The sequence below is a fragment of the Eucalyptus grandis genome, chromosome 7 (assembly GCF_016545825.1).
Source record: "Eucalyptus grandis isolate ANBG69807.140 chromosome 7, ASM1654582v1, whole genome shotgun sequence".
Taxonomy (NCBI): domain Eukaryota; kingdom Viridiplantae; phylum Streptophyta; class Magnoliopsida; order Myrtales; family Myrtaceae; genus Eucalyptus; species Eucalyptus grandis.
Genome location: NC_052618.1, coordinates 27,091,617 through 27,112,350, shown reverse-complemented (window position 1 = coordinate 27,112,350; position 20,734 = coordinate 27,091,617). Strand labels below are relative to the sequence as shown.

At 41.3% G+C, this 20,734-nt stretch overlaps 2 protein-coding genes across 5 annotated transcripts in view; both read left to right on the top strand.

Annotated features, from left to right (window-relative positions):
• LOC104455372 (cyclin-dependent kinase inhibitor 7) overlaps window positions 1-1,572 on the top strand; it is a 30,240-nt gene extending 28,668 nt beyond the window's left edge. The window contains exon 5 of the transcript XR_005552790.1: window positions 1,366-1,572. The gene's annotated coding sequence lies outside the window, so the exon portion shown is untranslated. The remainder of the gene's footprint in view (window positions 1-1,365) is intronic.
• LOC104453207 (cyclin-dependent kinase inhibitor 7) lies at window positions 73-20,024 on the top strand. Of its 4 annotated transcripts, XR_005552789.1 has the most exons (5): window positions 73-616; window positions 761-807; window positions 937-1,089; window positions 17,746-18,387; window positions 19,546-20,024. XR_005552789.1 is itself a non-coding variant. In XM_039316551.1 (4 exons), exons 1-4 carry the CDS (start codon window positions 269-271, stop codon window positions 1,322-1,324), a joined length of 615 nt encoding a protein of 204 aa, XP_039172485.1. In that variant the 5' UTR covers window positions 73-268; the 3' UTR covers window positions 1,325-1,572. The 4 variants fall into 4 exon arrangements, 3 of the variants coding, with proteins under 3 accessions (XP_039172485.1, XP_018715404.2, XP_010066033.2); XM_039316551.1 differs by lacking the exons at window positions 17,746-18,387; window positions 19,546-20,024 and adding an exon at window positions 1,255-1,572 and having other exon boundaries at window positions 940-1,089; XM_018859859.2 differs by lacking the exons at window positions 17,746-18,387; window positions 19,546-20,024 and adding an exon at window positions 1,255-1,572.
• Window positions 20,025-20,734: the final 710 nt, after the last annotated feature.

The window sequence follows — 20,734 nt, the reverse complement described above, 5'->3', positions numbered from 1 at the left end:
CTAACATGGATCTACTTGTGCTGGTATATAAATCTCGCATAACCTCAAATTTGCCCCGGCCGGCGGCCGCATGTACCGCCCCCTGTCGGTGCGAGCTAAGTTTTAGCTTAGGGCCGTACTGCGCCCCAAAAGATTGGGACCCACACCATCCTCCGAGATATATACAACCCCTCATCTCAGCCGTCCATCTCCGCCTCGCGCTCTCCCTCGTTTCTACTCCAAATCGCCACCGCAGAGAGAGAGAGAGAGAGAGAGAGAGAGCGCTGCGATGGAAGAGCCCCGCTCGACGCGACACCTCAAGCGAGCCGAGCTCGCCGGAGCTTCGACGGCTCCGACGGCGCCGAAGCGACGTAGGATAGCCTTCGTCGGAGAAGCGCCGTTGGAGCTGCGGTCGGAGGAGCGCGAGGGCGCACCGCCGCTTCTGCTTCCGTATCCGGACTCGCCGGAGAAGGTCAGCGCCCCGTCGGAGTCCGGAGAAGTCGCGTCTGGCGACCTCGCGTCGAGCTTGAGCTCCGGTTCGCTCGAACCGCCTCGTTCCTCGGCGAGGAGTGAGGCGGAGTCCGTCGACGTAGCGAAGGAGGAGAAGTTCGACATCGTCAGCGATCGACCGCGACAGGTGAATTTCGAGCTTTGATCGTTCTCTCTCTGTCTGTTTCCTTGTGGAATTGATCGTTTGAGGGCGTTCACGAGAGAGAATTCTGGCCGTTTCGCCGCCCTCAGTTACTAAATTAACTGAAGATCTCTAACGGTGCCGTCGCAGGCGAAGAGTTTCGAAACCGAAGCATCCACATGTAACCGCGATTTCAGGTACAGTCCACATTCCTTCTTCAATTTCGATCCCTCTTAAATTCCTCTGTCGGCGAAGATTTTTTTTTTTTTTTTTTTGGTTTCGTCTTTTGCACCGATGATTTTTTTGTCAATTGTCTCCAATTGCAGCAGAGAAACCACCCCGTCGAAATCGGCGACGATGAAGCCGTCACCGGCGACGACGAGCGAACGGAGGCCTCCGGCATCTCCGCCGTCGCGAGCGGAGCTGGAATCGTTCTTCTTGGAGGCAGAGGAGCGCGAGCGGCGGCGGTTCGCGGAGAAGTAAGCGATTTCCTCTTAACTGCTCCGTCGAACGAGAACGCTTCTCTTCATTCTTAGAGAGAGATAGAGAGAGAATCGAAACCCTAAATGACGGATGACAAACTCCATTCGCCTGCTTCTTCTTCATCATCATCATCATCTTCTTCTTCTTCTTCGTCGTCGCAGGTACAACTACGACGTCGCCATGGACACCCCCCTCGAAGGCCGCTACGAGTGGATCCGCTTGAAGCCCTGAGCAGAAAGAGGTAGACGACGGAGCAGAGATGATGACGCCAGGGTGACGCCAGGTCAGCTCGTCGCGACGTCCCAGAGAGAAAGAGAAACGAAGACGGTTGACTTTCAGTTACGTGTACAGCTTTCGCCGGGCAATGCAAAAATCCCCGGCCAGAAAATTACAAATAAACATAAAAACATCTGTAATTTCTTTGGTTTTACAAGCTGCCAAAAATAAAAATAAAAAATAAAAACATAATTTCCTGTTTCTGTCCTCGGATTTATATGAAATTACGATTTTCGGCCCGCTCTCCAAAAATTCTGAATGCCAAAAGGGGGAAGGGGAATATTCTTGTTAAAAGAGTACTTTTGATTATGGAGGCTTAAAGCGAGAATATGCTCTCCTTTTTTTTTGGGTGGTCATTGCTAATATTTTTGTTGCAGGGGGGCGTTGAGGCAAAAACCCATCATGAATGCGTATGCTCCTCTCGTGTCTCTCTTTCCTCTCGATATCGACAGACAACCGCGCGCGCGCCTCGCGGCTGGGGGACCAGTTCCTTTGTGCAATTGACTTTTCCCCCCAGCGTCAAACCCACGTACGTAATTTCCTCCTCCTCCTTCGTCTTCCCCTCGCTCTTGCACACGCCTCCCGACACGCGGACGGACGATACGTGTACGAAGATGGCATAAATCTCCTAGATATGTGACGGGGGGATACTACTCTGATGCCCCCTCTCACGTATGAGCCGGATTGGGGAGCGGTGCGTTGGAGTTCAGAGGATGGGGGGAGGAGGCCGCACAGGCGAAAATGAAATGGAGCCAGGATTCAGCTTCGATGCCAGGTAAGAATGTTCAGTCCAAAAGCTCTAGATCAATAGATGAGGGAGATTATTTTTATATAAAGAGCAAGCGATGGTGAAATACTTCAATTGTCTGCACCTAAAATGAAAAATAAGGGAAGTTACACTGATCATGTGTTGTAGCTAAAACTAAAATTATGACCCAGTTAGTAGCATTGTATTTTTGAGAGTGTTGTGAAGTCTAATCCAAAAACGTGAACTTATAAGTGAAGGGTGACACATTTATATAAAGAACTTATATATCCCGTGTACAGGTGATGTGGGATATTTTACAAGATTGGAAATCTTGCATGGTCAATGTTGTCGTCTCAGTCTGTAGAGTGAGCATATATAATTGCTCGAGTATAATTATGCATGTTTGTGTTATTATTAGTAAGTTTATATGTCAAGCGCTTTGGATACTTGTAGAGGCTAATGACAAAGGGAGATAATTAAAGCTGTAACATTGTAATTAGTGAAAAAGGTAGGAATTAAACCAGGCACATGCCTGACCCAGAAGCAAGCAAATTTATATATTAGGGGCACGGTTTTGTTCTATGCTTTTTAGACAGAGCTTTCCGAATTAAATTTACTTGAGTTGGCACTGCATCCCCCATTCATACCATTCACTTGATGAGCTTCAAATGGCAACTCATGTCATGTTCTAGATTTTTTTTTTTTCCAGACACCAAAATTCGACTTTTATTTGAAAAATGCCACGTGTGTAAAATCAGATATCATATGAACAATGGTGAAATAGAAATATTCATCTACTAAAGATATGTCGAAGACAATTGTTGAAATCGAAAATCGCACGCAGGCCGTGAGAAATTCCTTTGCACCGTTGTTGCACCCAATAAAAATTGGAAAAATTGATCCTTGTTATTTATTTTTTTGCATCTTTTTCTCGTCGCTTTTGCAATTTAGCTTTTGTTTAGTCAAGATATCTCTGAACTTTCGAATTATATAGATAATGTAGAGTATTACTTATTTTAGTTTCTAAATATTTTAGATGGAAAGTGCAATGGTAATAATCTGCCCCAGAACAAGCAAGTGCTTTGCCATGCATTTCTTGCTAATCAACATGGCGATGAATTAGGCGAATCACGACTTCGACGTGAAGTAAGGATCAATACACCAATTGCACAAAGGACAGATAGAGAATAAATCAAGAAGTTTGAATATATTGATGAATGGCTTCCCTTCTCTCTCATATGATCATCAACTCTGTTGAGGTATCACAGAGTCTACAGATCCACATATATATCATCTCCCTCAACATCTATGTTTAAGCTGTTGGGTTGAATATTTCGCTTATCCAAAAGATTTATATACTCTTCACATATATATAGTCGGTCTCAACCTAGAACCTCAAGTCTTTCTCGATTGGATATTTTGACGTGATATCGAAGTTGGGTTCTACTCTCATTTATTTTGTATACGTCTTTGAATTCCACTTATCATTCTCGATGCGCCTCGTACAAAAAGCAGATAAATCCCGGAGGCGAGGGACGTTGGATACCTTAGATAAATCCCGTACGCGAAGGACGTTGGATACCTTAACAAATATCGCTAGAATGAGGAATTCCATATGACATTCAAGAGAGAGTAGGTGGTGCACGTGTAGTGGGGGAGCGATGGGTCTCTTCAACAAGAATTTTGCTTCGGATCTGGTGCCACTTTAGTTGAGATGGGGGGAGTGATGATGAGAGTGCGTTGGGAGGGGAAAGAATGTTGCCTTTCTTTTTATTAATGAAGATGGGGTTTCGATCTTGATGCCTCTCTTTTTCACGCTTCACGAAGCTGATTGTGGAGGAGCTCATTAGGAACTCATTCAAAATGGGCTTCCTTTTTGTCAAGCAGGGCTTATTTTAGTAACGCTAGGCAGATGGATGCCTAATTCTAAATTTTTAGGACCAAAGTCAAGAACTTTCCTCGTGAAATTGAGATCTTCTAGAGTTATAGAGAGATGGGTGCTTCCCTATATGTGTAGAACGGCCTAGATTTATTTCCCTTTTTTCCTTTCCTTTTCTTCTTTTCATTTTTACAGTCGTGCCTTCAACGGAGCTGAGTGCAATGCTGGCAACACTATTGTGTCAGAGGCAGAAGGAGGGGGGAAGTATGTTTAGATTTCTTTCATACTAAGCTTTTTGAACCCCGTCTTAAAAGATCTCAATTATTTTGCCGTGAATGTGAATAGAACTTAAATCAATTGATTTAATACATACAAGCATAAAAATAAGAGAAAATTTCAAAAAAAAAAAGGACCCAAAGTGCCCTTAGTGTCTTAAATAATGGTCCAAAGTAGACTCTGATTCAAATAAGAAACTGAAGTGGCATTGTTTGTTTCAAATAAAAACCTAAAATGGCTTTGGTTGTTTTAAATAAGGGTCTGACCTCGCAATTCACTAGCCAACTAAATTTTTTGACCGATCAAGGACATTTTCATCTTAATTTTCTTTTTTTTTTTTCTTTTTTGGCGTTGGCCGCTAGGAAGGGCTAGCGAGGGCTCAACGACCCTCACCAACCGCTGGAAAGGCTCATGGAGGGCTCGAACCCTCACCAACCATGTGACCCTCATTGACCACTAGGAAGGGCCGGTGAGGGCCTACAAGCCCTTGCTAGCCGCAAGCGAGGCCTCATCAGTCTTTGGCGAGGGTTCTTGAGCCCTCGTCTAGGGTAGGCAAGGCCAACCCTTGCCAGATTTGGGAGGGTGGCCTCACCTACCCTTACTAGTGGCCAACGAGGTCACCCAACCATCGCTGGCCAAGAGGTGACCTCCCCCAGGGCAAGGGTCGCCTTGCCTAGGCAAGTTGTCCCTCACTTGCGGTCGATGAGGGCGACCCTCGCCCAACCCTTTATGGGCATCGTTGATAGCCAGCCAGCTAGGGGTGATCAAGTCTAGGGTGGGTAGGGTTTAGACCTGGACCTTGTATCTCGATTTTGTTTGTATTGGACCCTGTACTTGACCCACCCTGTTTTTCCAATCCAGTTCCAAGGTCAACCTTATTTCCACTAGAACCTATTTTGCAATCTCCCGATATCCTATACGACTTCGAATTTTATATTAATATACAAGAAAATAACGTAATCCTCCTAATTTGTATTGAAACATTAAGCACTTGTAATAAATAAATACATGAACTTTTTGACTAAACGAAAATTTAAGGATTCACGGGGCTAATTATAATAAATAAAATCATAAGGCAAAGAATTAGCAACAAACATGGGTCTAATATTAGTTTTATTCCCATAACTACTACATGAAACTACTTAATTATGCAAGCCTAACTCCTCATACAAAAGAGAAATTAGGCAAGTCAAGCCATGTATTACACAAGAATTTGATGGCGACAAACACTATCCGTCCATCGGACAGTGTGAGAGGGAGCCGATGAGGGAGGGAAGCAAGTGAGGAAGAGGAACGACGAAGGAGGAGTGCCATGTCTGTTTGAGAGAGCCAAGAGGAAAAACACCATGTGATTGAGGGAGTAAGAATAAAAATAAGGGGAAAAAAAAGGTTTTGACCTATACTTACAAAATTGGTCCGAGAACTAGTTCCTGGGTGGGTAATCAATCGAAACGCCGTGTGATTGAGGGACCAATTTAAGGGGAAAAAAGATTTTGGGAACCGATTCCCGGACCGGTTTCAACGAGAATCGGTTCTCAACTCTGTTTTTCGAGTGGGCCGGTCCGGTTCTTGGATATACCCGATCCGGTTCCTGTGTATATCTTGGACTATTGATGTAAATTCTAAGCTAACATTGTAAATGTTTTTGTTGCTATAAGATAAGTCTTACAATTTATTATTTTATTGGGTGTTAAATTGATGGATTGCATATCTACATGGTCACACTCATATGTTAGGGAATAATAAAATGAATTCAAGCTGCCTAATAAAATATTTGTTCATGAAAAAGTTATTGAAAAAGTATTAGAGAAATCTAGTGTTACCAAATCCCGTATCCAAATTCTCTTATTCATAAGAGTAAAATAATTTTCCCATTTTACTTAGGTGTATAATCAACTTACCATAAACTGATTTGTGGGGACTAAAAACTTGAACCTAAGTCAAAAATTAGTATAGGATTGTCATCATGTATTAGTAAATAAACTTGAACCTAAGTCAAAAACTTAATAATCCATTAGCTAAATCTTAAGTGGTGCACCCGAGGTTAGGTCGCGACAAGGTTGATATTTTGGTTTGTATCAATATACATCAATGGCAAGTATTTATTTACTAATACATTATGACAATCTGCCAATGATGATCAACATGGATATTGGCAATGGGTAATTAATAGAATGCCATATGAGCTATTTGAAAGCACAAGAAGCGTAGGGTTATGAGTACCAATTTTGAGATGAAGCAATTGGGAAACATTTGACCAATCGACAGGGATTCACTCAAAGAGCGTAGAAATGCAACCACAAAATAGTGCAGTTGGATTTGAAGAGAAATGGACATGCATGTTTGAAGGAAACATTTACCGTTTGAAAAAAGATCATGGACATGTCATGATGTGGCAAACAAGAACATGGAGTAGCAAAATTGTGAGACAATTACCAATGAACATTTACTAATCATCACTCAAGAACACGTGCATGGGACATTTATAGGATCATGGTATAGTTAGTGCAAAGAATTAACCATTCAAGAATGATATCATGCGCTAGAATTTTTAAGCTAAGAGGCACTTAAAAACCACTAGCAACTACCTAAAAGTGATTACCACTTGTTGACACCCAAAATTACCCTTACTATCACGTGTTGGTCACAAGGGATGAAAAACATTTGAAATCTTCCTTGTTGCCATGTACGAGCTATGATTTAGATCAACTTAGCCTATGTTAGTCATGAAAACAAAGGATGGCCAAGGATTTTAAGAGCCATTGGGCTAGATTTCGATGGGTCTACAAGCAAAATACACGATTTGACAATAAAGTAGTTGATCGCCATGTGTCTAAGTCAAGAGACACTGTTCAAGACATATAATTCATATGGAATTGACGGCAAAATTTGGGCAGGAACAGTTGGTGCTTAAAAGGGCATAAAAATCAAAATAATGGTTAATACCTATTGAACAAGTTATGTGAACATCGTTGAACAAGTCAAAAGGCAGCAAGATATGGATAAAGCGGCTCAACAAAGAACGTAGAGTTACTTTTAAGAAGGAAGCAAGTGATCATCAACGGTTACCAATTTGACCTATAAATACTATAGGCAATCCAACAAAGAAGCCCTCCAAACAACACACAAAACTTGTTTCTAACCCTTTAGTTATCTTAGCATAGTTTAGCCTAGCTATAGTTTCAAATTCTTGTCGTAGATTCAATTCTGGCAAGTGTCTATATCTTGCGTAGTGCGGTGATTAGATTTCAGTGTTGTCCTATTGTCTAGCATCGTCGATTAGATTTCAACGTTGTGTCCTCATATCCATCTAGAAGCAGTCTCTACTAGGTGTTGTTTCCACCGTCTAGCATCATCGATCAAATTCCAATGTTGTATCATTGTATCCATCTAAGAGTAGTGTCAGCTACATGTTGTTTCCGCCATTCATCGTCATCAATTAGATTCCAACGTTGTGTACTCATATCCATCTAGAAGCAGTGTCTACTAGGTGTTATTTCCATTGTCCAGTGTCGTTGATTAGGTTTAGACATTGTGTCCTCGAACTCAATTGCAAGCAATGCTTTTTGGGTACCATTGTTCATATACAGTGTTGTCGAATCAGCTTCATAATATACAAACCACTTTGAATTTAATAGACTTTCACTAGTACATCAAAATGAGATTGGATCAAATTGTTGATTGGACTTCGACATTAGTTATCATTGATTTTGATCTTGTATTAAGAGACTTATAAGATTTGAAACCATAAAATATATGTTTTCGTTAGCATTTGACCCTCTCTATCCACAGAACCAAAGTATCCTTTTATAAAAATCAAAATATAACACTTGCTAAAAGATATTTCATTACAAGACACAAAATCGACGAAATATCTTTTTGGCATGCTTAGTGGAACTACAATGTTAATATGAGAGAATGTTATGCCATGCACAAGAAGTTACAACAATCTAGATAGTGTCATAGACAAGCCCTTAATAGAGGATATCTCACGTGCCAAGTAGTCATCTGCTCAACTTATTCCAAATCAGATACAAGGTGAGAACACAAATGTCGTAAGGCAACATGTGAAGGAACCACGAAGATTAGCGGAAATTAATCCTATCATGCTTTCATCAATGAGACAAACCATTGAGAAAATTCAGAACAAATTCGCTGATTATATGGTGAGACGAATGACTGATGTCATCAGGCCGTTAATAATTAACACATATCATGAATGTGCTTGAGGGCAATATGGAATTCTAGTAGGATCAGCCTAGCCATAGATTGGTAATGTTCCCATAACAATAAGGTAGGCCCCTTTGCCATCAGCTCTTGCGATAGTTTTGGCATTGTAGGACACAATGTACCACCCTTAGCACCTATAAGGATTTTGTAAAGGAGAGCAGCAATTTTGACAACCCAAGCTAATGGGTTTAATCCCCAAGGCATTTCGATTTTAATGGTATAGTCAGACAACAGCCTTGTCAAGATACAATGCTCACTTTTAATGAGAACACCCAGCATGTCGCTAATGTCCCCAATGTTATGTCCACAATATAGTCTAATGTGTCACTCATACCACTTGCACACATAGCTATTGATCTCAAGGAACGATGTTAGCTCCAATTGGGGGAGGAAAAGTTACCTTCAACCAAGGGGTAGGATGAACATTTTCAACCAATAATATTCCAAATAGTAATGCACAAATTCCTCATCAAGACTTTCGACCCATACATCTTAACCCATAATCAAAAAATCCAGTAGTCATCTAGAATGTTCCTCAATTTCCCCCAATTCCACAACAATTCCACAGTAATCGCTATATCAACCTCCACGATAGCTAATGTACCAAGCCCCATAACAACCAGTTTACCAAGTTCCAAAGCAACTAGCACGTCAATTCCCGCCACAAAATGTGAATCCAATGTTGCATCTAATTATGGTGCTCAACAAATGGCAAGGTTACCTATAGCCATTCTAGGATAGAATCAGATGGCCATCGAACCCATTACAAGGAATTATGGTGGTGATGCTATCTACATGGGCAATGTCTATAGAAAACCTTACCTAAATTTGATGGACACGGTTCCATATCCAAGGGGCTTTAAAATTCCAAAATTTTCACTATTTACCTTGAGAAGATGATCATTTGACCTTCAAGCACATTACTCGCTTCTTAGCCCTGTGTGGCAATACTACTCTTGGTGATCATTGGAAATTGTGTTTGTTTTGACTCTCACTGTCAACGACAGCTTTCACATGGTACACAGTACTACCAGCCAACTAAGAAGCATCAATACTTCCAAGAATCTTTGTGTAGTGTTTGACACTCCAACACGTGTCCCATACGTGATCAATAAGCGTCGGAAAATCCAACACGTGGTCAACTCTCCCTGACATGCTCCAACACCAACATGTGAGTCCAAATTTCAACACGGGATTCCGACATGCCCCAACCGCTTCAAACCCGCCAAACCCAAAAAAGAAAATGAAAAGAGCAACTCAAGGAAGGAGTTGCATGATAACACTAATGTGCCTCGAAATCATAACCTACAACTCTAGGATCATGTTGATTTCACTTCCGATAGTAGGCAAGCCAAAAAACACTTGAGCTTTAGGAAGGGGACCAAACCTTAGGGAATCCACTACAAGCAAAAGGGGGCTGAGAGAATTGAGGAGAACCAACCCAGTCAAAGGACAAGAAGCAAAGAACCACCCATCAAGAAGGAGGAGGAGCAATGGCAGATGCAAAGGAGAAAGAAGATAGAATATGGAAAGAGGAAGAAGAAGGTGGTGGACAAAAAGATTAAGGTAAAAGGGGAATGGGTGATGGGGGATGGGGGGCCCACTAGGGGGATACATTGCAAACACATGAGGAGGTGACTAGATCAAGATTTGAGGTGGTATTAGGGGTGGGGGTCAAATGGGAGAGAGAGAGAGAGATTGAGGGGGAGAGGGGACATAGAAAATTCATTTATTATGGTGAAAATCAATCAACGTAGCTAAACCATTGTTTCATTCGTCACGCCCCCACTTATCCATAGAGAGAGACAAAGAGGGGGAGGAAGCCAACTTGGATACTCAAGGTGGGCACTGCGCATCCCCTTCCTTTATTATTTCCCAATAATGAAAATTGTTGAAATAGAATGTAATTAAATTTATGAAATTGAAACAAAGAATTATATTAACAAATGATAGATTTATATTTTAACTATAAATTCATTTTGAGCTCTTTTTTTATAATTTATTTATATATGAATTTGAATCAAATAAATTTAATTGAAATAATCATAATATAAAAATATATATTTAATATACAACGTATCCCAACGTGTTGGAATCCTCTATTTTTAAGAAATAATGTGCCTACTATCGTGTCATGTCGTGCAATGTCGTGTGTCCGTATCGATGCTACTTAGCCAGCCAATTTAGTTTTCTCATGAGAACAAATGAAATGACTTCCAGGACTTATCAGTCGCTAACTTGTCAACTATGAGACAAATGGGAAATGAAACAGTTGATCAATTTATAATAAGATACAAAAGAGCAAGAAACAAATGCTTAGTCCATTTGCTTGAGAAAACATTTGCAGATTTAGCCTTCAATGGCATGAAGTTTGAAATTCAAGAAAGAATGGTAGGCTAACCCTATTCAAACTTGTTTCATTTGTCTACTATGACAATTAAACATTAAAGTTTGCTTAGGAAAAAGGACAAAAGGCATGGTTGAAGGGAGATGTAAGCTTTGTTGAGATAAATGACTTTGATGAGGAACAAATGGAGCTAGCAGAAGTAGTTGTCACCAAGATGGTCATTGAAAAGCCATATACATGCCAAACGTAAAAACAAGCTAAAATGAAGGACAAATCAAGTATTATGGCTACAGCCAAATAGTTGGTCTACTACACCTTCGATGTTAATAGGACTGAAGAAATCTTTGACATGTTGTTGGCCGATCGCCAAATAAAGTTAACAGAATGATAGGATATACCCACTAAAGTTGAACTAGTGGGAAAGAAGTATTGCAATTGACATCACTTGTGGAGCCATAACATCTCAGATTGTGTAGTCCTGAAGAAAAGTATACAAGAGGAAATTTGACAAGGGAAAGTAAAGTTTGCTGATGACAAGGGAAATCCCCGATAAAGGTGGGTATAGACCCTTTCCCTATAATGACCGGTATGGTTTCGATAAGATCTCGAGGCAAAAGGTATATATCACCACACATTTGAACTCATTGTAGACAAATAATTGAAAACAAAGATCTTCAATATCCAAGAAAAAGACTTGCTGGAGGATCATACTTTCAGCGAATACTTAAGTGCAAGAACCTCCACACCATATTGTGGGACTTGTGACCACGATGAAATTATTCATGAAGAGAATGTTCCTCCTTGTAGAAAGCCGTATAAATCATTCAAATAGAGACACAAAGAAGGGGATCCTACCATAGGCACATTGAGAGAGTCTAGTGGAAAGTTCGATTATTATGTGAGTTATGTGCCTCCTTCCTATCCTCATTAAGTCTTTCCTTCCTGATGGAGGGAAGAATTTCATGATAATGATGCTAGGAAGTTTGGTCATACAGTGCAATCACATCATTAACGGACTCTGAAAGTGCTTTATAATCCACCAGAAGGTCAGTGGTACGAAGCAGAGGAGGTCCAAAGGGGTAATATGATGCGAACCTAGAGAATAAGGTTTCTTCAACTTTGATACTAACTCAAGTGAGGCTTTACATTGTTATCTTGTCGATTAGATATATCTATGCTGGAGATTTACATTGAACTTATGGTTTAGCTTCTAGGAGTCTTCTTTTTTATCTTATCGAGATCCAAACTTCTTGTTAAAAACACTTGACATTTACGATGTGACTGGAGCTTTTCTAAGAGAGCTGGAAATGGATGGCGATACTCTAACCAAAGCAATTGTTGGGACCACTGGAGATGTAGACTCTTACCAGTTACCTGATTCCAGAGGTTATAGCAGGTATGCTGATGGCACGTTCTGCTTCCTTTTGTATTTGTTTGCTTTCATTCAAGACGCAGGGGAGAAAAGAGTAAGTTAACTTATTCGGTATATGATATTATCTATGTTTGTATCAGTATTTGATATGCGATACTACTACCATGTAAATAACTCTTATTTGCATTCTCACATAGGCATATCACCTTCTCCAGTTTCTATTTCACTACTTTCATCGATTTGGCTTCCTTCATTTCTCCCTTTTTATCGGATCTTGTTAGCAGAATACTTATGATGTCACATAGGCATATCCCCAGAGGTTCATGCATGAAATTGGGTATTAAGTGAACAATAATAGTTGTAACTTGTGATTGATCCCTCTTGGGAATTACAGAGGAAGAGCGGCAAAGGCGGTTTAAAGAAATGCTGTTCACCAGTAAAGATTTTTTTCCATCTCCCACCAATGGAGCGGAACATTACAGACTGGAGAGTGATCATAGTCATAGTCAGTGTTTCATTATCATTCAGAAGAGATCCTCTAATCGGGTGTTCTATTCATGAAAACATTTGCAGTCATGAGTTTTGGAGGTCTATACATGCACTTGCATATAATAGTTTCAGTACAATCAAAAGCCACAAAGCTTAAACAATTGAAGAATCAGCTGGCGGGAAAAACCATCGCCGTTTTTATAAGTGAGTAACTAGGATAAAATTATCATATGGTTTATTAATGTAGGAGGCCAAACTATGCTGATTTTCTCGCTACCATCCTGTGCTTGGCAGGAGTAATCTCACCTCTTCATTTTCCTTTTAACCTTCCCTTTTTGTTTCGCAGCTTGAGGGCTTTCGGAGATTTTGCTGATGTAATTGAATCGATCAAAGATAAGGGAGTTGTGGCCTCAGAGGCATCTCCTGATGATGTTGAAGCTGCAAATAAGGAGCGTCCGAACTTCTTTCAAGTCAAGAATGTGCTTTTAATTGATACAAGCGGGACAAAGAAGGAAAGGACAGGGTATGTTTTTACCCCCATTGTTACACTTGCAATGCTTGAAGGATTGTTTCAGCGATTCTATTGCATTTTGAAATCAAGTTACAGGAGGGAATGCAACGAGGAGAGTCAATGCAACGTGAATTTGTATTCATATCTCAGGGAAATGAAAGAAAATAAAAGGAAAGAAAAGGAAAGGAAAGACGCGTATTATGCCATTGACACAACTGATTGCGAATTCTCCTTACCAATTTTATCAGCTTTATCTGATATTATTGTGATCTTTGAGTTTAAGAACATATGCAAGGCGGGCCTAGATATTCCGAAAGGGAGATTTGCAGAAGTTGAACTTGCGAAGAGAGATATATAATTTTATCGACATTCACTTCAATAAAAGAAATGCTCGTGACATACTTGAATAGTAGGAGAAGGGAGAGATGACAGGCTTGCAGGGGGGCAAATTACTATGAAGTATTTCTCTAGGCATCGAATCACTTGTTAATGCTTATGATTGATGCTGGAATACAAAGAGTTCGATCTCTTACGTGAGAATCGTTGTCGCTGTGCAAAGTACAACCTCCAGCTGTGTATCCCAATGCGACAGAAATCGGTACGCATTTGCGTAAACACGGGGACATCAGGATCACGGTCTTCAGGTTCATTGCATGTGTGAAATATGAAAACGGACAGTTTTTGCCTAAGCACGCATCAGGATCGTTGGCCCCGGGTGGTTCGCTTGTCAGGTTCGTTTAATGTGTGAAACATCAAAACAGACAGCGTTACGTCTTTACCAACTCATTCCGTAACCAGCGCGGCTGAATTCAACGAACGCTTGACTCGTGCTTTTCTATGAAAACTAACGCGAACCGGCTCGATAAGAGGGAATTTATCTCTCTGTTACTTCATTTTTGCAGCATTTTGTACTTATGATTTGGGTTATACTTAGGGTGTGCATGTGCTTCTCAAACGAACATCTTCAAATTATATCAATAAACATTGTATTACAGATACATACAGTGTCAAACAATGTTCGATTTTTTTTTTTTTTCCAAAAAAAAAAAAAAAATAGAAATCTGCTTGGTAATTACGGAACAAATTTTGTTATATAAATAGATTTGGAACGGAATCAATAAGTTAAAAAAAGTTGCTTCTTTGTTCCTTGGAACAACTCCAAAATCAAGCATTTTCTTCATTTTCTTTTTTCTTCTTCCTTTAGCCAGTCACTAGAGCATTGCTAAGGCCAAGCCTTGTCAACTCCCAATGAGGCCGAGCCTCATTGACTTGAGCCTCACCGTGGCTAGGCAAGGTTGGGCTCGTCGAGCCACCGACGAGATCACCGGCCATGGCCAAGGCTAGCGACCAACTAAAGGAAAAAGAAAAAGGAAAGGAAAAAAAGAGAGAAAAAGAGAGAAAAATATAATAAAACTATTAAAAATTTAAAATAATTCTAAATCACAAAAGAATGTGAGAGTCGTACCAACATGTTTCGATTTCGGGAATAGAAATTTTGCAAAGTTATCAAATGCCTTCAAATGATTTGAAACTAGTCCAAAAAACAAAATAAATAAATAAAAAAACAATTTCTAAGCCGAAATTATTAAGAAAATATAATGGTTCCAAACATACCTTAAGTAGTACCATGTGGGGGTCTAAGAGGGTGATTGTTTCAAATAGACACTGATCGGTAGACATTTCATACGTACATCCTCTCTGAGGATTCTCAACTCCAACCTCGGTTCGAACCGGCCGATCACCTAACGCTTTGCGGGTTTTCACCCCAAGGGCATGTCAACTCGAGGGTCCACATTCCCCACGCATAAGATTGGGGACGGCTTAGGAATGCTCTAACGTTCTCTCAACTAGGTAGTTCTAACTTTCTCGATCACCCTTTCGACCTCGAGAAAACCGAAAAGAAGCGAATGAAAATCCTTTCATGGTTTATCGCGTCGTCGTTCTATAGTTACTGAACAATAAGATGACTGCATGTCATGAAACTTTTTTTAACCCGACAACGACGTCGCCTCATTCACGCGTTGCCTTTTGTAGGGGGAGAAGACTTTTTGTCCATAGCGTTTTATAGTGAAAACCTTACTCGGAATCGAAAGCGAGTTCCTAGGACCACAGGCCCTAAAAACCAAGAGAAAACGACAACCGAAGAAGAAGACTGTCCAGCTTCGAGCAAGACCTTGTTGTCTGACTCAAGGAGAGGCCCCATTTCTGATCCTTCCTTCCTTCCTTCCCAAACCTTCCAATTTGGAAGGATGTTGCCAACCTGTTAGAAGGAGAAGGAGGGGGCCATTGATTTCTCTCTCTTTGCTTTGTGGGTCCGTGTCAATTTATAAAACCATCAAAGCTAATGGTGCCCACTTGCTAATCTCGCTAATTTAGTTCAAAATTCCTAAACATATTACACTTTCACCAATTTAATTCTAAATATTTGCTAGCACCCACTTATTGCTCTAGCGAATCATTAGTGGCTATGCAAGGTCCGCAAGGCTCACCCTTGCGGACAGTTAGCAAGGGTGAGCTTAGCTAAAAGGCGGTGAGGTCGACCTCGCCATACCTCACCGGCTCTCGTCTCTTGTTGATCGTTGAGGCTCGACAACCAACTAGAGCAAGAGGAAGAGAAGAAAAAAATAAAGGGAAAGGAAAAAGGATAAATAAATAAATAAATTCGAAAAATATTAAAATATTATTAAAAATTATTCACATTATTTTGGTGTATGGACTTGATTAACAAAATGTGAAAATATTTATGACTCAATTAACGAGATTAAAATGTTTATGACTGAATTGACAAAAATATAATAGATTGAGAACTTTTTGGACAATTTTTTTAGTTGATTCCTATCCCAAATTTGTCTTATATACCTCTTCTTGACGATGATGATGATGATGATGATGATGATGATGATGATGATGATGATGAGGAGGAGGAGGAGGAGGAGGAGGAGGTGTCAAATACAATAGGTTGAGAAATTTTGAGGAGGAGGAAAATGACTTTTAACACATCAATGGTTAAGATTCGGCGGGACGATGACAGGATGATGACATAGGCAACAACCAAGATTGAGAATCTCCAATCGTGTTAAGAGTGAGTAGATAACTATATATTGCTAGTTTATTGATTAGTAATTATCTATGCATCTTGTTAAATACAATAACATCCTTCCGAGTTGTGGTTTAATAAATACTTTTTAAACATTTTTTCGACTCTCCAAAAAAAAAAAAAGTACACACATATTGTAAGTCCAATTGATACTAGAGCCTTACGAAGCAAAGATTGAATCCTAAATATGTCTCGCCTAATCTCAAACTAGCTACGACACAACAATGTGCTTCACGATACGAGCGAGAGGCGACCTGGAGAAGACAATTGTCGCACCGGTGCCAAGTGGGGCCCGCCTTCCCCTAACATGGAATCTACCTGTTCTAATAGATAAGTCTCCCACAACCTCAGATTAGCCCCGGCCGGCAGCTACATGTACAGCCCACCTGTTGGGACCCACACCATCCTCCCCTCCGAGATATATATAACCCCTCATCTCAGCCGTCCATCTCCACCCCGCGCTCTCCCCCGTTTCTTCTCCAAATCGCCACCGCAGAGAGAGAGAGAGCGCGCTGCGATGGAAGACCCCCGCTCGACGCGACACCTCAAGCGAGCCGAGCTCGCCGGAGCTCCGACGGCTCCGGCGGCGCCGAAGCGACGGAGGACAGCCTTCGTCGGAGAAGCGCCGTTCGAGCTCCGGTCGGAGGAGCGCGGGGGCGGACCGCCGCTTGTGCTTCGGCGTTCGGACTCGCCGGAGAAGATCAGCGTTCCGTCGGAGGCCGGAGACTTCGCGTCGAGCTCGAGCTCCGGTCCGTCAGAGCCGCCTCGTTCCTCGGCGAGGAGTGACGAGGACTCCGTCGACGTCGTGAAGGAAAAGAAGTTCGACATGGTCGGCGACGATCGACAGCAACAGGTGAATTTCGAGCTTTAATCGTTCTCTCTCTCTTCTGTTTCCTTGTGCAATCGATCGTCCGTGCGCGTTCACGAGAGAGAATTCTGGCCGTTTCGCCACCCTCGGTTACTAAATTAACCGAAGATCTCTAACGGTGCAGTCGCGGGCGGAGAGTTTCGAAACCGAAGCATCGACATGCAACAGCGATTTCAGGTACGCTCCACATTCCTTCTTCAATTTCGATCCCTCTTAAATTCCTCCGTCGGCGAAGTTTTTTTTTTTTTTTTTTGGTTTCGTTTTTGTCAATTGTCTCCAATTGTAGCGGAGAAAGCGCCCCATCGAAATCGGAGACGACGAGCGAACGGAGCCCTCCGGCATCTCCGCCGTCGCGAGCGGAGCTGGAATCGTTCTTCTTGGAGGCAGAGGAGCGCGAGCGGCAACGGTTCACGGAGAAGTGAGTGATTCTCTCTTAACTGCTCCGTCGAACAAGAACCCTTCTCTTCATTCGTAGAGAGAGATAGAGAGAGAATCAAAACCCTAAGTGACTGATGACAAACTCCATTCGCCTGCTTCTTCTTCTTCTTCTTCGTCGCAGGTACAACTACGACGTCGCCATGGACGCCCCCCTCGAAGGCCGCTACGAGTGGATCCGCTTGAAGCCGTGAGCAGAAAGAGAGAGAGAGACGACGGAGCAGAGATGATGACGCCAGGGTGACGCCGAGGTCAGCTCGTCGCGACGTCGAGAGAGAGAGAGAGAGGAGAACTGTTGACTTTCAGTGACGTGTACAGCTTTCGCCGGGAAATGCCAAAAAAATCCCCCGCCGGAAAATTACAAATAAACACGGAAATATGTGTAATTTCTTTGTTTTTACACAAAAGGTGCAAAAAGGCGTCCTTTTTTTCCGTTTCTGTCCTCGGATTTATATGAAATTACGATCTTCGGCCCGCTCTCCTAAAATTCTATATATCAAAGGGGAATGAAGAGGGAGAAGATTCTTGCTAAAAGAGTACTTGATTATGGAGGCTAAAAGCGAGAATATACTCTCCTTTTTTTTTTCTTTTTCTTTTCTTTTTGGGGGTGGTCATTGCTAATATTTTTCTTGCAGGGGGGCGGTGAGGCAAAAATCCTCTCGTGTCTCTTTCTTTTTGATATCGACGGACGACCCCCCGCGCGCGCACGTCTTTCGGCTGGGGGACCGTTCTTCGTGCATTGACTCGTCCCCGGCGTTAAACACACGTACGTATAACTTCTTTCTTCTTTCTTCCCTCCCACCTCTTGCAGACACGCCTCTCGACACACCGCGACACGTGTATAAAAGACGGCATAGATCTTGTAGATAAGCGATGTGGGGATACCTTGATGCCCCCTCTCGCATGCAAGCGAGCGAGGTGGGTTGAGGGAGGCTAATGGAGATCGAATTGGAGTGGAATCTAGCCCCTATATCATATTAGAATGTTCAATTCAAAAGCTTTAGGTCCATAGGTGAGGGAGGCTATGTAAATATCAAAGGGGCATGAACTTCCTACACAAGCCACATGAAATACTTCAATTGTCTCCAAGAGCTTTCCACTAGTCGCATGTGGTAGCTAAAACCATAGCATAACATTTTTTAGAGTGGTCGAAAGTATGACCCTAAAAACTTACACTTATAAGTGGAGGGTGACGCTTGTATATAAAGAACAGACAAATTCTATAAATGAGTGATGTAGGATACTTTAACAGACACAATATCAAAGTTGTTTTCTTAAATATATTTCACAAAGTATATATAATTGCCATAGTATAATTATGCATGTTTATGTTATTATTAGTAAGTTAACATGTCAAGTGCTTTGGATACTTGTAAAGTCTTATAACAAAGGGAGATAATTAAAGTTGTAACATTGTAATCAGTGAAGAAGGTGGGGATTATACCAGGCACATGCCTGATCCAGAAGCAAGCAATTTTATATCTTGGGGGCGTGTTTTGGTTCTGTGCTTTATGGACAGAGCTTTCTGAATTAAATTTACTCATGTTCACACTGCTTCCCCCATTCAGACCATTCACTTGACGAGCATCAAATGGAAACTCATGTTCTAGATCTTTGTTCTGGACATGAAAATTCAAATTTTATTTAAAAATACCATATGTGTAAAGTCAGATCTCATAGGAACAATCGCGAGATAGAAACATTCATTTACTAAAGATATGTTAAATATAATTGTCAAAATCAAAAATCGTTCATTTAATTTCACTTATTTACAAAGTCTATATGCTCTTCACATACATATGCTTGCTCTTGATCTTTAATCTCGAGTCTTTCTTGGTTGGATATTTTGACATGATATCGCTCATTTTCTTTGTGTAAATCTTTGAATTCCACTCATAATTGTCGATGCGCCTCGTACATAAAGTAGATAAATCCCGGAGGCGAAGGACGTTGGATACCTTAACAAATCTCGCCAGAACGAGGAATTCCATATGATATTCAAGAAACAGGAGGTCGTGCACGTGTAGTGGGGGAGCGGGGGTGGGTCTCTCCAAGCAAAGGGCTTTTGCTTTGGATCTGGTGCCACTTTAGTTGAGTTGGGGGAGTGATGATGGGACTGCGTTGGGAGGGGAAAGAATGTTGCCTTTCTTTTCATTAATGGAGATGGGGTTTCGATCTTGGTGCCTCTCTTTTTCACGCTCCACGAAGCTGATTGTGGAGGAGCTCGTTAGGGACTTATTTTAAAAGGGACTCCCTTTTTGTCAAGCAGGAATTACTTTAGTAACGTTAGGCAGATGGATGCCTATTGTAAATTTTGAGGACCAAAGTCAAAGAACTTGCCTCGTGAAATTGAGATTCCATAAAGTTATAGAGGGATGGATGCTTCGGCCTAGATTTATTTCACTTCTTTTACCTTTCCTTTTCTTCTTTTCATTTTTACATTTGTGCCTTCCACACGCGTTCCCTCTCTCCACGAAGCTGATTGGGAAGGAGCTCATTAGGAACTTATTTAAAAGGGCCTTCCTTTTTGTCAAGCAGCACTGATTTTTTAAAACCCAGGTCAAAAACTTGCCTCGTGAAATTGAGATCTTCTAAAGTTATAGAGAGGTGGGTGCTTTGACCTAGATTTATTTTTCTCCTTTTTCCTTTCCTTTTCTTCTTTTCATTTTTTACATTTTTGCCTTCAACACGCGTTCTTGAAGTATGAGATTTTGAACCTTAAACAACTCAAACCTAGTGTTGCTGCTCATGGATGGGATGGCCATTTCGGGCACAAAGGGGTCAGGGAGAGAGGGGTTATGTTTATATTTATTTCATATTAAGCTTTATGAACCCCCGAGTTTAAAAGATCTCAATTATTTTGCCCTGTATGTTAATAGAATTTAAATTAGTCGATTTAATGCATACAAGGACAAAAATAATGGGGTTGAGTAGAGAAAAATGCCTCATTGAACTCTTTTTTTTTCCACGTAACCTATTTCTCTCTGTCCAATTAGATCCCTATATTATGGTCTTTAGGTATGGTCCACATGAACTACCGGGTCGGTGGAATTAGACCAATCAACTGATCGAATAAAAAGACAACCCCACAAGGCCCATTCGAGCGTCTATCA

Coding starts and splice junctions, on each gene's coding strand:
- LOC104453207 (XM_018859859.2), top strand. CDS start 269: ATGGAAGAGCCCCGCTCGACGCGACACCTCAAGCGAGCCGAGCTCGCC. Junction 617..760: donor TCAGCGATCGACCGCGACAG/GTGAATTTCGAG, acceptor GTGCCGTCGCAG/GCGAAGAGTTTCGAAACCGA. Junction 808..936: donor ACATGTAACCGCGATTTCAG/GTACAGTCCACA, acceptor CTCCAATTGCAG/CAGAGAAACCACCCCGTCGA.